The 17,625-nt window shown below is 40.4% G+C and overlaps 1 protein-coding gene across 1 annotated transcript in view; it reads right to left on the reverse strand.

The window, feature by feature from the left end:
* Nell1 (neural EGFL like 1) overlaps positions 1 to 17,625 on the reverse strand; it is a 651,975-nt gene that overhangs the window by 19,082 nt on the left and 615,268 nt on the right. The window contains exon 16 of the mRNA XM_051174243.1: positions 451 to 644. Coding sequence (XP_051030200.1) covers positions 451 to 644 — 194 coding nt within the window. The remainder of the gene's footprint in view (positions 1 to 450; positions 645 to 17,625) is intronic.

The following is a 17,625-nucleotide window of genomic DNA, read 5'->3' on the forward strand; positions in this document are numbered from 1 at the left end:
GAGCCTCTCTTTTCTGGATGATGTTCCCACAGAAAGTGAAAGAGTGATTGAGAGTCCTTGCAAGTGACCGTCTCAGGTAGAGATTTCTGAATCAGCAAGCTTGTGTAAGTATGGAATGCAGGTTTCTGCAAACTGACCAACAGCCAAGGCATTGTGGCTCTCAGTACAAGGGTCACGCTTGACCACTCTTCCCAGCTTCTCCTGATTTATAGTCTCTTCTCAACACTGTAACCCACTTGTAGCAACAACAACAACAACAAACACAGAGTAAATCCAAAGCCAGTTTTCTATTCACACACCGTCAGTTGGCTGTATTACAGATTAGAATAGAGAGGCCTTTGCGAAGTAAGGGACTCCTGTGTGCAAAGTCAGAAAGAAAGCTGTGGTGCAGGGAGAGGAAGAGGAGAGGAAAGCACAGTCACACCGTTCACGGCACCCTGCCAGCCTTACCTTGCAGGAACAGACTGAACACCTGTCTTCTCTCAGGACCCACACCTGCCCATTGTGCTTCAGCCCTCCTTCGTGGGGACAGTCACCGGAACACGAGGGCCCAGAGGGACACAGGCAATCAAAGCCTCCTGCTAAGTTGATGCAGGCAGAGTCATTCCAACAGGTGTGAGTTCTTAAGGCACATTCATCAATGTCTGTAAAAAATAAACCACAGAACTTCAAAATCCAGCAAAGAGAACCCCGGAGATAATAAAAATACACAGTGACATTAGTAACACTATGGTGGATGGATTTACCTCATGGCAAGGGCTTTGCCAAGCTTTCACAGGCATGTTAGGTCATTTATTCTGCATTGCAAATGCTCTGTATGGGAGAATCCTGGTGCTAAGGCTCAGAGTTAATGAGCATGCCCACTGCCAGCTAGCCAATGGCTGCTATGACATCAAATTTATAGCTGCCTGACCAGTTAAAATATCCACTTGCAGCTCTAGAATCATATAGTGGCCATGGATTTTGTTAATTCAAGTATGGAACTCAACCTCTGAAGCCTAGCTCTTCTAGAAAAATATGCTCAGAATCAACCGGGTAATGGGGCAACCTTGACTCTGTCAGCATTAGCAAGATGCTGATGCCAGGGGTTTGGAAGGAGTGGACGCATGACTCTTGGTAGGTGTCCTACGTAATGATGAAATAGTTCACACTCTAACGATCAAGAAAATGTTGGGTGTCGCAGAAAAAGTCAGGGCTACAGGAGGTGTGGCATGAACGTGGATGAACGCAAGCATATTGAATATAGAATTCACCGATAACATAAGAGGGAAAGAGGACAATTCGAGTCACTCCATCTGACAGTTCAAACTTGAGTGACCCGATGTCTCAAACACTTCTGTCTAGTCCGACTTGAACTCGTTCCTGACTGCCAAACTTGAAAGGCAGCCAGGTCTGCCTTTAAATGGCTACTTTAAAAAAAAATGTATTCATTAAATGTAGATGAAATATCTAATCCAGAAACTTCTGCTCATTGGTACCAGTGTCATAGCAAGGAAATTGCACTTGGCCTTTCTTTCTATGGGCATTGTTAAGCTTTATTGGAAGGCAATTGTCTTTCGTCTGTCATAATCTTCTGCTCCCTTGGCTAGTCTACAACCACGTCTACAAATAGCTTTCAGATGATAAAAATCTACTATGTACAAGGCTATTGGCGCAACACATGCTACTGATAATAAAAAATGACACAAAAGAGCAAGGAGGACACTGCTGTCATGAAGCTGATGAGACATAACATATAATTTGGACATCCATGGGCAGGCTACAGATCATTAGTCCGTTCACCCATAGGAGGGCAAATGTTAGAATAATGTCATCTAATGGAAATCCCCTGTTAAAATCTGTGTGAAATTGTAACTCGTTCAGATAAAAGAATCATTCTTCCTCAGGGAAGCTTCTTCTTGCAAGAGGATGAGAGCTGATACAGAGGCCCACAACTCAACAGTGTGCACAGAGTGAGGGACTTTAAAATACTCAGCCCTTAATGGGATGTCTTCATCTGGATCCTCTCCTCAAGGATCATGGAGCTATTGGAAGAGGATTCAGAAAAATTGTGAGAGTCTGAAGGGATGGAGGACTCCAAGAAAAGGGTCATCTAGACACAACATGACAGATGTATCTATAAGCACACAGAGATTATGGCAACATATACAAGGCCTGCACAAGTTCAAGCCAGACTGGGTACTGGCATGGAAAATGGGGAGTAGACAGAATCCCATCCCTAACCAAGAAGTCATTTGTAATTCATAAATACCTACTGGGAAAGGGAAAACCAGCTTTTTCTAATAGCATGTCACCGGGTATATCAACCACACTCTGGGGTAGGCCCCATGCTCAGGAGTAGTTGGCCAACAAAAATCAGACTCTATAATATTTTTGTGAATTCTTGTTTCATTTTGTTCGGCATCTTTCACATTAGTTTACTGTTTGTTTGTTCTGTGGGTCCTTTTTTTTTGAAAGAGAGCGGGGAAAAAAAAAACCATCAAGATAGGTAGGTAGGGAGATGCAAAGGATCTAGAAGGTATTGGAGGATGAAAAGGCATGAGCAAAAATTTTAATGCATATATACGTAAATTATATATACCTATATAAAAGAATCAAATTTTGGAAATCTTACATTACAGTTTTAAAGCCATACCAGCAATTTTTGGTAATAAATATCCATCTAGGTGCGTTTACTTGAGTATGTTTGTACACATGCATTGACTATGAAGCTACACTGACAGCTGCAGATTTTCAAAGTTATTTGAGTGAGTTATGCTATGCTGATCACAAGACAGAAAGTTAGCTTTAATTTTAAAGAAGGGAAACTGGGGTATAGGTAGGCTAACTTGCATGTGCTAGAGTTGAAGCTCCTTCTTGGGATCCGTTACACTGTGCCAACTCAATGGCTAAAGCATACTGCGGTGTTCTATTTATTTTCAAAAACTTACATTCTAGACTCTAAGACTAATTTTCAAACCTTATATCTTGCATAGATCCCTTGAGTACTTTTAGTTGACATTCTGAGTGTAAAATGATGCAATTATCCCAAGTGTGTTAGAGTTTTGAAGCAATTATGACTGGAAAATAATGGGAAATCTATGACCTATGTTCTCTCCCTGACTGCAGGGACCATATTGCTATAAAACAGATTCATGGCAACAATACAAGAAGACATTAAGTAGTTTCAATGCTATATTTTTTGTGACACTGGGGGGTTGAACCTGCAGCCTTTGCATGCTACACAGGTGCCTTCTGAATGAGCTCCATCCCCAGAATTCTTTTTACTTTTTATTCTGAGAAAATGTCTCCTGGCATTGCCTATGCTGGCCTTGAACTCGTTCAGGGGCACAGGCTAACCTTGGATGTGCAGTCCTCTTACACAGCCCTCTAGAGTGTTTGAGAGTGTAGGTCTGCGTCTCTAGACAGACATAACAATTATTTCTAGAACCTATTTCCTTCTAAGATACACTTTCTCTTTTTTTCCTACCATCTGAAGTCTCATGGAAGCCATTTAGTTAATGAACAATGATCAAAAGCTACAGGAATGGTGGTAAAATTTGATGCCTGGATTCTAACTCAGCGCAGTAAGGTCTCACTCATCTCAGAAGCATGTTTTGTGACATTCTTCAGCCAGACCATCCCCAGCACATGCTGTAGTGTGGTGATCCATTCTAGAACCCTTGTTATCTTCTCTTTCTTCCTCTAACCATTCCCAACCAAAGTCAACACTGAGTGAAGTAGGTAGATCCAAGTTGGAACCCTAGTTTTCCTTTTCATTTAGTACTTAGCATGAACCAGTCACTTCTTATGAAAGAGCATATGCAACAACATCTTACCTATTTTTGGTGCCCTTTTACCATTCACACAAACATTCTTACCCACTCTTGGCTCAGACAAAAACCAAATCTGAAGACTCCTTGTTTATTTCTTGATATAATAAACATCTATATTTAAAACAGTTTAATCTCTACATTTAGTTGATTATCTCTCAGTGTGATACTAATTTACAGTAATATTTTTCTGAGTTCTCATTATGATAGCAGAGTATCGTTAAGTATTGGGATATACCCTGATATGGAACAGAGAGAGAGAGAGGAAAAAACTTGTATTATACTCTGGTGATTCTGAAAAATACCTATAGAACTATAGTTATTGTTTTATAATTACCTCATAACAACTTTAACCTAGTAGACAAATAGTTGTATAGACAGGTATATATTTAAATGATAGATAGATACATAATACAGACATTCATACATAGATACACATACACAGGTATAGATTAATAGACGAAAAATTATAGAGAATAGATACTGAGTTAGGTAGATAAGTAGTAGGTAGATTTACCTATAAAACCACACAATAAAACTCAGGTTTTATGTTATTGGTTTACTTCTCCATGTTCATTCCCCAGTTGTCTTCGCTTTGACTGCTAAATTATTTTTCTCTCACTATTCACTTCTCACTCTAGTGTACTGATGTGGGACCGTGGACCCAATGGGAACACTGGGCGATCCCTATAAGTCTAAGAGATGAACTTAACCATACTAGGGATCGATTTAACTGATATAAAGTCAGTAGCAGGTATCAGGGCTCTGAAAACATAGAACTATGCAAAGCCATAGTTCCCAATGTCTTCCATAGGAAAGCAGCATTTAGAAGAATTACCCCTCTTCTTACAGTCTCTCGGTATTTCTCTGATGATTTATAATAAAAGGTCCAACCAAGTCACACATTGTCTTACCAATCTCCACCTTCAAATTTTATATTCTGTCCTTCACATTTTTCATTTAAAACTTATGAATATAAAATGGAAGTTAAGAGCTCGATTGGGCAAGGATGTATCTGTAGCCAACAATGTATCTGGAAAGTAGTTGTAAGTACAATTTTTGGTCTTACTACCAGCCCCTCAAATAGCCTGTGAGGCAATACCCATATGGAGTAACGCTCTTTAATCACTTAGCTGTTCTTTAAATAGGGAAGTGTGATGTACTAATCAATTAATAGTATATGAATTCTTTCTTAAATCCTGTCAGTCCTCTGTAGTCTGTGAAAACCAGATGAGCCATTGTCCTCCCTCAGATGCTAGACAGAAACTGCTGATTTCATTTCTTCTACTTTGTACACAACTAATTCATTGTTTTTCCTAATTTATATTAGCTATTTGTGACTTTTATACAATATATTTTGATTATATTTACCCCTCTTCCCACTCTTTCCTTACCCAGCCAACTTTGTGTACTCTCTTTTTAGCTCCTTACCTAGGGGTGGGACTTCATGTCCATTTCCCCTCTCCATGCTGAGAATTTGTCTGACTTGAGCTTGCTCATGCTTTGGCTGTGAGGTAGTAGTGCCCCTGTCATATTGTGTCCAGAAGACATTGTTGTCTATTACCTACAGATCCATTATTCTTTAATTGTCTATTATCTACAGATTTCCACACTTTCCACTCCCGATTCTGAAATGACCCTGGAGTCTTTAGAAGAGGAGGAAGTTTGGTACACATGTCCCATTTAGAAATGAGAATTCTTCAGTCTGTAATTCTCCATATTTTGCCCATTTGGGTCGCTATGTAAATCACCATCCACACAAACTGAGTTTTTTTTGGTGAGAACTGACAAATGCACTAATCAATGGTTATATAAGTAAGTCATTAGGAGTTGGTTTAATATTATGTCTCATTAGCAGAGTAATGATAGTAGATCTCCTCCAGGGCCTCTGACCTGTCTAAATACAGGTTCTTGGCCTCAATATCAATACAAGAGATGACTTTAATTTTTGTGGAATAATCTTTAAATCCATCCCAAAAGTGGTTGGTTCTTCCCATGACATCCATGGCTCTACTGTAACAGTGGACATGCCTTGCCTTGCAGGTCACGGTAGTGGATCCTAGGGTTCATAGTCACAGATGGATAAGATTAGTGACACTTCTCTAGAGGCATGCATAGCATGCTCCAACACTATGAAACCTAGCCAGCACATTAATATTTAAAATGAGTTTCAGCTTGATGTGTGTGTGTGTGTGCATGAGTGTGTGCGTGCGTGTGCGTGTGTGTGCGCGTGTGTGTGTGTTCTGGGATCCAGGTATAGGCTATCTTCAGCAATAGGGGTCTTGCCATCAATTTCTGGGTGGTAACCACTATTCGTGATAATGGTGTGCTATGTTTGGGGGCCTATAGAACCTCATTTGGCAACCACTCAAAACGATGTATGCCATTCTTGGCACTGGACTTTTTATTTGTTGTCCTATGATGTCTCTTAGGGACACATTAGAGGTTGACTCCATTTTAACTCTTTTCATATATGTGTTTTCAATATTTTGGGGAGCTTCTACAATAAGAGGTTTTCATCTGTGTCTTGAAGTGCTTTAAATGCTACTTGTCCCTCTCTGCAAAGAGAAATAATGGAACTTCGTCTGTATAACCCATTCTGAGTTATTTTTTAATTTATTGTTTCATTTCATATGTGAATATAATGTGTCTTTATCAAACCCAATCTCTACTTCTTACCAATTCTTCCCATTTCTCTCATACACTTTTCCTTCCAACTTCATGTACTCCATTTTAAACATACTGAGTCCACTTAATGATGTCAGGCTGTGGCTGGGTGGAGGGACATCCACAGGAATATGGGAATATAATCAGGGGTCACCCCAAAGAAGCAACTGACTCTTTCCTCTAGTAGCCACTAATTGATGTGCACAGATAGATGGTTCACTGCAGGCAGAGTTTGCATTCTATAGGTCACTCTTCCTAGTGCTCCAAATGACAGGAAACATTGTAGACAATTGTATATTTATATAACTTCATACAATATATAAATTCATGAAATTTACAGAAAACACTACCTTTACAGCTTATATTGACAAAAGTTGGTTTTGGTAGTGTTCAGCAAGCTAACAGAATAACCAGTACTTTGCCATCCAAGGAAAACATTTTCTTGCTTGATTTATAATCTGAGAAATTCTTGATTCTAATTTAAAGTAGAAAAAGCATATAAAATGAATAGCTGTAATGAAATAGGAAAGAAAAAGCTCACCCCCAAAAGACTTTCAGTTTTCTACTAATATTTTTAGGAAAAAGGCAGAAGGGACCACTCAGTAAATCTCTCCATAATCTGTCTAGATATATAATTTCAACTAATCCAGTACCAATTTTTTCTCTCTCTAAAGTAATCTCAAAATTCAAGTTAATTACCACCCCTAAAATGTTAATTCCCATTCCTAAAGTGACAGTTTAGTATTTGGCTATTTCAAATTTACAAAATTGCAAACACATTAGCAATCTTTTCATTTCACCAAAAAAGTGAGCATAATGACAAGCATACCTACTACCCATAATAAGAACAAAGTGTAAAACCCATTTTTTTTTTCTGCAGAATGGAAGTATTTCAAAGTCAATACAGGACTATGTTGCCCACAGAATTCCATGTAATTGCTTTACTTATGACACAGAAACCTAATTCTGCTCCCATACAATTTAACAGATTCATGGAAAGCCAGATGTTAGCAATTATGGAAACCGACATTATTCATATTCTTGGTAACACAGACCTGTTTGCTCTGCACAAAGCCAACTTAATCTATTACACATATCCCAAGGCATCCAAAAGGAAGAGGCACCCTATTTACATATTGCAATTGTTGTTCTGCTGAGCAAATGCAAAGATACTCTCCCAGGAGATTTCTCTAAATCATCAGACAGGCTCACAGTCCGACAAGGGACATTGTTGCAAAAACCAACCAAAACATTTCATACTCAAATCCATACTCATTACAGCAGCCTTGTTTATCTTATTGTAAATACTGCTTTTCTATGATTTCCTTGTGTTTCCCCTTTATAGATTCATTATTTAAATGCTCCATGCTTGAATGAGACTTTTCTCAATAAGATTCCATGGCTAAGCTTGCATTAGAACTAATTTTCTTATATTGATATTTTCACAAATTGTGAAAGCTGTGATTACCATACTCCATTTTCTGTTAAGAGATGTCTAGTTGTACATAGTCTGTCTGATTCCTTCTTTGAGTTGAGGTTGTGGGGTTACTTGCGCATGGAAGAAATTATACTTCAGAGATGCTTGCATCAGAGGCAATCAAGCCAGTCTCCATTTAGCCCCAAGCAATTTCCCTACTCCTTGAGGGGAGAAATGGGTCTGAAGGAGTCTTAACACCATAAAAACTGTAACATTGCTTGCCTTAGGAACTGGAGTCACTAAGGTCTATTTCAGAACTCAACAAAAACGGCTTTCCCCAGGGTGAGTAGCAGTTAGGTCAAGAAAATGAACTGTTTCATTGCCCGATATTTCTTTTTCTTGAATAACTATTGTAGCATATCGAAATCAAAACAGGTCATGTCTTGGGAAAGGAAATGTAACCCAGGGTTTGATCATCCACCTGTGTGAGTTCTGGCTTGGAAACCATTACCCGCTATTAGTGGCTCAGAAAGGCGAACAGAGCTTGGGGTTTATTAATGACAGACAGGATGGAGCGCAGCTGTCCCCCCCCCCCCCCCCAGCTACAGAGTGTTACTTCTTTTATGGTGGCAGAAAGATAATGATGTATATACTGCACATTAGCAGAATAGTTGTGATAAAATGCAGAGAAAGACGAGGGCTCCTGCAACTTGCAAACCAAAGATATTACAGAATATCAATCTGCAGGACCAGAACCAGAATAAAGCTTCATAGCTATGTGACCTTGTATCCAGTCTTTCCACATCTGGCTAGATGGCCTGCTTTAGAGCACAGACTATTAGACAATGAGGCTGGCACACTTAACACACTGGAAGTTATCAACAAGCACAATGAGGGGCTCACATCACCTCATTGTCACAGAGCATGAGCCATAGCTAGAAGAGACCAATGGGACTTGCCTTCACTATGTACCATATTGCATGTCATTGTTTCCAGTGTTCATCCGGGGGCAGCTTTTCGCTCTCTAACTTAGCACTATTGAGAAGACACAATTTTTATAATATTTTATATTTAAATTTGCATCAAGCTTGTTTTACATGTTAATCCCAGTTCCGTCAACCTCCCTCACCTCCCCTTCTCCCCAACCTCATCCCATCCACTTTCCGTTCCCCAAGGAGGGTGAGGTCTTCCATGGGGGATCTTCAAAGTCTGTCATATCATTTGGAGCAGGGCCTAGGCCCTCCCCCATGTGTCTAGGCTGAGAGAATATCCCTCTATGTGGAATAGGCTCCCAAAATCCATTCCTATACTAGGGATGAATACTGATCCACCACCAGAGGCCGTATAGATGCCCAGTCCTCCTAACTAACACCTACTTTCAAAGGATCTGCATGGGTCCCATGCTGGTTTCTCAGCCAGTAGACTGGAGTCCGTGAGCTCCCACTTGTTCAGGTCAGCAGTTTCTGTGGGATATTCCAGCCTGGTCTTGAACCCTTTGCTCATCACTCCTCCCTCTCTGTTACTGGATTTCAGGAGTTAGGCTCAGTGTTTAACTGTGAGTGTCTGCTTCTGTTTCCATCAGCTACCGGATGAAGGCTCTAGGATGGCATATAAGGTAGTCATCAATCTCGTTATCATGGAGGGTCACTATTACTTAGATTGTTAGTTGGGGTCATCCTTGTATGTATCTGAACATTTCCCTAGTGCAAGATTTCTTTTTAAACCTATAATGGCTCTATTATGCTATCTCTTTTCTTGATCGCCTGTGTTTTTCCCTGACTCAATTTTCCTGCTCCCTCATGCCCTCCTCTCCCCTCCTCTTCTCCCCTTCTTTTTCTCCTAACAGCCCCCCCCCCCGAAATGCTCCCAATTTGCTCAGGAAATCTTGTTCCTTTTCCCTTCAGTGGGGGACTATGTATGTCTTTCTTAGGGCCCTCCTTGTTTCCTAGATTTTCTGGTGGTGTGGCTTATAGGCTGGTGATCCTTTGCTCTATGTCTAAAATCTATATATGAGTGAGTACATACCATGTTAGGCTTTTGGTGACTGGGTTACCTCACACAGGATGGTTTCTTCTAGTTCCATCCATTTGCCTGTAGATTTCAAGATTCCATTGTTTATTTTCTGCTGAGTAGTAGGCCATTGTGTAAATGGACCACATTTTCTCCCTCCATTCTTCAGTTTATAGGCAATTAGGTTGTTTCCAGGATCTGGCTATTACAAATAGTGCTGCGATGAACATAGTTGAACAGATGTCCTTGTTGCGTGTATGTGCATCTTTTGGGTATATGCCTAAGAGTGGAATTGCTGGATCTTGAGGTAGACTGATTCCCATTTTCCTGAGGAGCCGCCATAATGATCTCCAACATGGCTGTATGAGTTTGCACTCCCACCAGCAGTGGAGGAGTGTTCCCTTCCTCCACATCCTGTGCCCCATGAGCTGTCGCTGGTGTGTTTGATTTGAGCCATTTCTGACAATAAAGGAAACAACACGGTCTGCCTGCCATGCCTGCATGCTGTCCCTTGATTCTGAACTTAATTCTTGGTGTCCACAACTATCAGCTACTGCTAATTATCCATCATTGCTGTCCCCTGCCATCTGTGAAAGCTTCTGGGGGACTTGTTTTCCCAGCCCAGGTTTTGAGGTTTCTTGTCCCTTAGACAATATTGAAACACTGTTAGGAAAATTTTGATCAGAGAGCTTTCATAAAAATTAACCCAGTCACAAAAAGAGGAACAGGGTATGTACTCACTCATATATGGATTTTAGACCTAGAGCAAAGGATCGCCAGCCTATAATTCACACCACCAGAGGAACTAGGATACAAGGAGGAACCTAAGAGTTTATACAAGGTCCCTCACAGAAGGGGAAAGGAACAAAATCTCCTGAGCATATTGGGAGTGGGGGAAGTGAGTGGAGAGGGAGCTAGGAGAAAGAGAAGGGGAGGAGAGGAGAGCACATAGGACCAGGAGGATTGAATCCGGGGAGGAATAAATGAGAGAAAAATAAAAAGAGAGAGATACCATAATAGAGGGAGCCATTATAGTTTTGAAGAGAAAACTGACTCTAGAGAAATGTCCAGAGACCTACAAGACTGACCCCAACTAGCTATCTGAGCAACAGTGGAAAGGCTATCATAAATGCCCTTCCTTGATAATGAGATTGGTGACAAACTTATCTACCACCATAAGAGCCCTCATCTAGCAGCTCATGGAAACAGAAGCAAACACCCATAGCTAAACACTGAACCAAACTGGAATCCAGATGCAGAGAGGGAAGACAAGACCAGGCTACAGAAACCCACAGAGACAGCTGACCTGAACAAGGAGGAGCTAATGGGACCCCAGACTGATAGCTGGGAAATCAGCATAGGACCGATCCAGACCCCTGAACATGGGTCTCAGTTAGAAGGCCTGGGCAGTCTAAGAGACCTCTGACAGTGGAACCAGGATGTATCCCTGGTGCACAAAAGGACTTTGGGAGCACATTCCCCATGGAGGGATACTCCCCTAACCTACAAGCATAGGGAGTGCCTAGTCCCTACTTCAAATGACTTGACAGATTTTGATGATCTTCTCCCGGAAGGCATCACCCTCCCTGTGGAGTGGGAAGGGGGGAGACATGGGAGGGAGGAAGAGTGAATTGTGATCGATATGTAAAATAAGAAAAAAATTCCACCCTAACATAGCACCACATGAAACCTATCCCTCATGGAAGGGCACCCTCCATGGGGAGTGGATGAGGTATGGGATGGGTTTCTGTGGGAGGCATGGGAGGAGATATTCATATATATATATATACATATATATATATGACTTGCCATGAATCACCCTCTCCCATCTCTCAAGACTATATTCAATTGTCATTCTAGTCTAGACATTACTGAGCAGCCAATATACCCTTTCCTTTCTTTGTCAAGATATTGCACATCAATTCATGAGTCTACCAGCCAGCAAGGTCCAGGAATGTCACCACTCTAAATCCTCTGGGTTTTTCATTTTACAAATCATGTACTAAGGTTAAGCATTGGACACCATTTTCCAACAGTCCATGAACTAGCTGTGTTTGCCGGCTATATTTATTTACATACTATGCAGATTTAGGTGTTCTTCTGAAGACAGAGAAAAGAGTACTTCTTCCAGATAGAGAAAACACGAGTTGATGAGGGCCAAGCCTCATTCTAAGGTACCCATTTCCCTACTGCGAACAAGTCCTATCTCTGTATCTTCATTAAATTTGTCTAACATCAATATAATTCTGACCAGTGAATAGGATGAATAGGAAAAAATCTATTAAAATTGAAATACTCACTATCTGAAAAGAATTTCATACCTACGAAAGCTACAGTCGTAATATGAGAGTGTTATAAGATTTATGTGTTTTCATATATCTGTTCCTGCATGGGAGGTAGGCTTCTTTTTGTTCTAAATACAGCCCAACACATGGCCACCACACAGCCACATGAAGTCATCCTGACAATAATAGTATTGCCTACACTCTTAATCAAGCTTCCACTCTTTGAGGAAAGGGTTCACTTCTTTCCTGATCTCCATTTTACATTTACTTTATGCTTCCATGTTTGCTTGGCTCTGAACCTTCTTTCTACCCTCCACACCCACTCAGATTGGTAAAACCCAGCTGTCTCGTAGCTAGGTATCTGTCACAGGACATTCTTTAGAGCATTTTGCCTACTAAGAAATGTAAAAACAATCGCTATACTTGAACGTTGCTGAAATGCATTGAAAAGAACCCTTGCAATGGCTTCTCATCTTCTTGGCTGGGGTCAAGTATTAAAGAAACCTTTCCCCTTTAATGACATGCTTTCTTTCTAGCAAAACAACAGAATTAGCTACACATAATATTTCCTAAGATCTCGTCCATTCCCAAGATTATATGATTACTTTCAGCTCTGTGGAACCAAGCTTACAAGTTAGACAGTAGAGGACTCGCAATATCACATGGAAATCAGATGTAATAGAAGAAAGAATCTACCCTTGGGACATTAAATTGATTCCTTGCATTTTAGTTTACCTGGACATAGTGGTTCCTGTGTATAGTAGTGGCACTTAGGAAACCAAGACAGGGGACTATTGTTAGTTTTATGTCAGCCTGGGATGCACAGAAAGAATGTTTCTTAAATGAAAAACAGTAACAACAGAAGCATGGAATTCAGCACTTTGCTTTGAACCTTTAACAGTCAGTGAGACAGTTCTAGTCTCCTCTATTGGGTATCTGCAAGCAAGTGCTAGAGGGAGGAGGCATAATTTTCTTGTCTGCATTATGTCTGCAGCAAAGTAATCTTTAATGACAAATACATGCAGGGAACCAGCCAGGGTGAGCTCAAACTAATCTCTGATCTGATGGCATGCTGTCTGGTGAGGGATTATTTCTTTGCTTTCCTGTGTCAATGGGAAGTCTTAGACACATAAATGTTACAAAGTCATTTACAAGAATTTTCCATGTAATTTATACAGAAGGTAAGGGCATAAAAACATACCTAGTGGTAGATTTCCAAAGTATGGTCTACATCTAAGAACAGAACTGTATTAGAGCTTCGAGGATTCAAAGACTGCTATTGTTCACTATGGCCTTTAACGTTTGTGTGCAGTCAAGGCTCTTCTAAAATGGAACATTTAGGACATTGCTCAAATATATGAATTTGGAATGCCACACCAACAAGGACCATGGCTGGTGAAAAGTCTAGCAAGTAAGTAAATAAAATCTTAAAGAGCTTCCAGTGGTTTTTGCTGAAAGGGTTTCATCTCCTCTGAAAATTTTTTCTCCATTTGTATTTCTTCTCTTGTAGACCTCTAATCATCATCCTATTTTTATAAAACAGCCCTTGGGATGCCTTTTATATGGATATTGTTTGGAAAGATCTAGAAGGCTTTAGTAGGGAAAGGGGAAATAAAAACACAAAGGTGGAAGCTTGATCCCACTTTGTAGACATTTTGGGTGTCTTTAATTTCTGGTTTATTTTTACATGGCACCCTAATGTATTCAAAACCTTATGGTGCAAACTCAGTTTTTTTTTCAAGGAAAGCACAGGAAACCAAAGATTTCATCCTTGAGCAGACATCGTTAGGCCCACCTGAGTCTAAGGTGATCTAACCCAACCCATCCAATCAGTGCACTTAGACTTGAACAGATGTTAGCATGGTTTCTAACAGCTCACAGGAGACCCCTGAGAGGACAACTCTAAACTCCTTAGAAGTACTATAATTTTTAGGTAAAACCTAGGGTTGGAGAGGCCTGTTTCTCAGTCTCTGGGTGGGGGAGTGCAGAACATCTTATTCACATAGCACCAGAGGGACTCCCATGGGTCAATGCCACCATTTTCTAGAGGGTTTTGTTTTTTTAAGTTTTACTGTCTTGACTACTAAATCCCCATCCCCTATCATCCTTCCTTCCCTCCTACTTTCTTCTTGTATTTTAAATTATCCTATCTAGGGATGGAGAGATGGCCTAGTGGTTAGGAGAACTTGCTGTTCATCCAGGAAACCAAAGTTCAGTTCCCAGGAGCCATGTTAAGTGGCTTCAACCTCATCTAACTGCAGCTCAAGAGGATCCCATAGTTCTGACCTCCAAGGGTAATCCTGTGCGCATACTGACATGCATGTGCTCACACACACACACACACACACACACACACACACATACATTAAAGTCCTAAAGTATGTCTTAAAAATAAACTCAACAAAAACCACATTATGTCACTTCGGTAGAAATTAGACTTTTATTCTATTTCACTGGAATCATCTTCCATATTCTAATTTTATTACTAATTAAAATTTCTTTACCATTTTAAATTACTCTCTTCCTGTGTTCATTTTTAACATTCCGTTGTTTATCTTTAAGGCTGCTAGAATTGAAACAAAAAAGATTCTTGCCATTCACATAAGGTTCAGCTATGCTCAACAGGGTAACTTGGATATGGGCCACTGTCCTCATTGGCCATAAAATTAATCACTCTGGAGGTCTCTTTATTAATTCATTTACTAACATATATTTATTGAGCAAATTTAATCTGACAAGTATGTTGCTACTCTTCTCATTGCTGTGAGAAAATATCGGACAAGGGCAAGTTAAAGAGGATCACTTGGTCTTGGCTCACAGTTAAAGGTCAGGAAAGGTACAGCCAGACATGTGTGCTGACTGACCACACTGCATATGAAACAGAAGTAGATAATTACTGCTAGTGGTCACCCTATTATTTATATACCTCATTATTCAATCTGGGCCCCCAGTTCACAGGATGGTACCACACATATTCAGAGAATACCCTGTCTCTTGGTTAATTCTCTCTAGACATGCACCCACTCACAGATGCACACAAAGACCAGCCTTACTGATCCCACCGGGAATTTTTCAGTCCAATCAACCACCAACCAAAATTAACTATCCCACAGGGATGCAATGCCTTGTAAAGTGCTTCTGAGTCGGTGTAGCTACATTAAAATGGTTACTTCTACAAAAGATGTCATATGATTTCACGCATCATAAAATTTCGGTATTAGGAGAAACACCTCCATCATGATATGGTCTACAGCTTTGCCGTCTCCCCCCTCCTAATTTCCCAGCCTACATCCATTTATCAGGTGCTTCATTGGGTTGTTACCCTCCCCTGATACACAACTAGATCCCTTTATGGATGTCTTTACTCAGGCTGCTGTTCCCTGGAACATTCACCTCCGCATGTGCTTTGCCTGGAAACTTTGTTGCCCTTGACCTGCTTTATACCTCACCTCCTTTTCTTTCTCATCCTTCAAGTAAATACCAAGCTTCCTCCACTTGCTCCAACTCACTCCCATTGAAACATTACATACCTGGCTGACCCACAATGTAACTTCCACCAGTCTGCCTGCTTCCTTTCCCTGATTCCCCTGCCTCTCAGAATTCAAGAAGGACTCAAAAGTGGATTCTTTTTTTGCCAACAGGGCTCTATTTGATCTGAGTAATGCAGTTTAAGATTCTATGCTCATAAAGCCACAGGTAAACATCTCAGAGCAGCAGGAGCAATCTCAAACTAAGCAAACAATTCACTATCCCTCCCAAAGAAGTTGTTGATGCTGAGGTGTGAATTGCTGCTTAGGCATGATATTTGCCTCTAAAGCATTTAAGCCAGAAGTTTCTTTAATGAAACAATTGCTCATATTGAGCCTCAAGAGGCAAGAAGCTGACAAGTGCTTATTCAACACTCAGGGATTATTCTGGAAGTGAGAAAAGATGGTAGATGAATCTCCCTAGAGAAAGGTTACAGATCTCCAGGCAGAAAATACAGAGGAGTTGAATCAGAATTGCAGTTGGAAATGCTGACTCTGGGACCTGTCATTTTCATGGCGATTGTTACTCTGTAGTGGGTCAGCATCTTTCTGAAATCCCAGGGAAAATATCAGCTCATGCCCTCTGTGAGTTGTAACCCCAGATGTATATGCACAGTTACTTAGTATTTCTGGTTCCTCTGGAGGTTCTCAGTGAAAATCCATAAGAGCGGTTTGCAGACATGAGTGGGCGTCAGCATTAGCCAACAATCACAGAGTTCTTTGTTTGGAGTGAGTGAAATTCGTATTTCTAAGAACCCAGCGAAAGTAGACAGTGCTGCCTAGAGGGATCACAGCCATAATCTAGGCAGGATATTTCATATATAAGAATTAAGACTTTATGGTGTTCCACTTATTCCTTTCTCGCTAGTAGAATTGTCTGACTACTCAGGGAGAAAGTAAAGACTTCACTCAACACTTTTAAAGAGGCACACCCCGGTAAATTCCATTACAAGAGAGGGTGAGGCAGTGGGTGCCCAGCTGTCCATGCAGTGGTACTGTTCATTGAGACCAGAGAACAGATCACAGTCTGGTGCCTTCTTTACTCTGTGTCCTGTGGAGAACACAGTACAGGAGGCTCAAGTTACCTAGCGTTGGGAGAAGAACTGTGTCTTCCTCAAGTGCATCTCAACAAAAAACGGATTTTATTGGGTTCTCAAATTTTGTTTATTAATTACTATAAGTCGTTCCCAACATAATTTAACTTAATACAGATATATAGAAGATATCAAAATACTGTAAGGATGAAAAACCGATTAATAACACAAGAGTTATCTGATAATTCTCTTATAAATAAATAGCTGTATGTCCACATGATATGGAAGGTTTTTAAAAACTATTCCCATTAATGAACAACATCTATTACAATGATTTTATGTGATAACTGGACATTCTTTCTAGTCATTTAGAGATGTTTTAAAAGACCACTGCAGTCCAGGTCCCAAGCAAGACCAAATGATAGTAATTCTCATGATTAGGCTGCTAGATCATAACCATTTTTTAAAAAGATTCCTGAGATCTCATGTGAAATGAGTTTGGAAATCCTGGGTTGGAAGATTAGGCATTGATTGGAACTTTGGCCAGTAAAAGTGGAAGAAATACATAAACAAAGAGTAATGCACCGAGGAGAAAAAATGGAATACGGACTCTAGAAGGCTGGATTATCCATGCAAAGGATAAAAAAATAAAAGGAAAATGAAGGTCCATGAGCAGGTCTGAGGACACGATGTCCCAGTGACATGGAAACGGAGGGGAAGTAAATCAGTCAAAATATCTAAAGCACTACTACTTCTGTATGCTATCATTAAGTATACAGTGTTTCTCCTCATTTCTTGGTGATGCTGACTACTCTGCACAGGATAAACATAGTAAAAATGGCAATCTTGCCAAAAGCAATCTACAGATTCAAT

This window comes from Phodopus roborovskii, unplaced genomic scaffold, assembly GCF_943737965.1.
Source record: "Phodopus roborovskii unplaced genomic scaffold, PHOROB, whole genome shotgun sequence".
Lineage (NCBI taxonomy): Eukaryota > Metazoa > Chordata > Mammalia > Rodentia > Cricetidae > Phodopus > Phodopus roborovskii.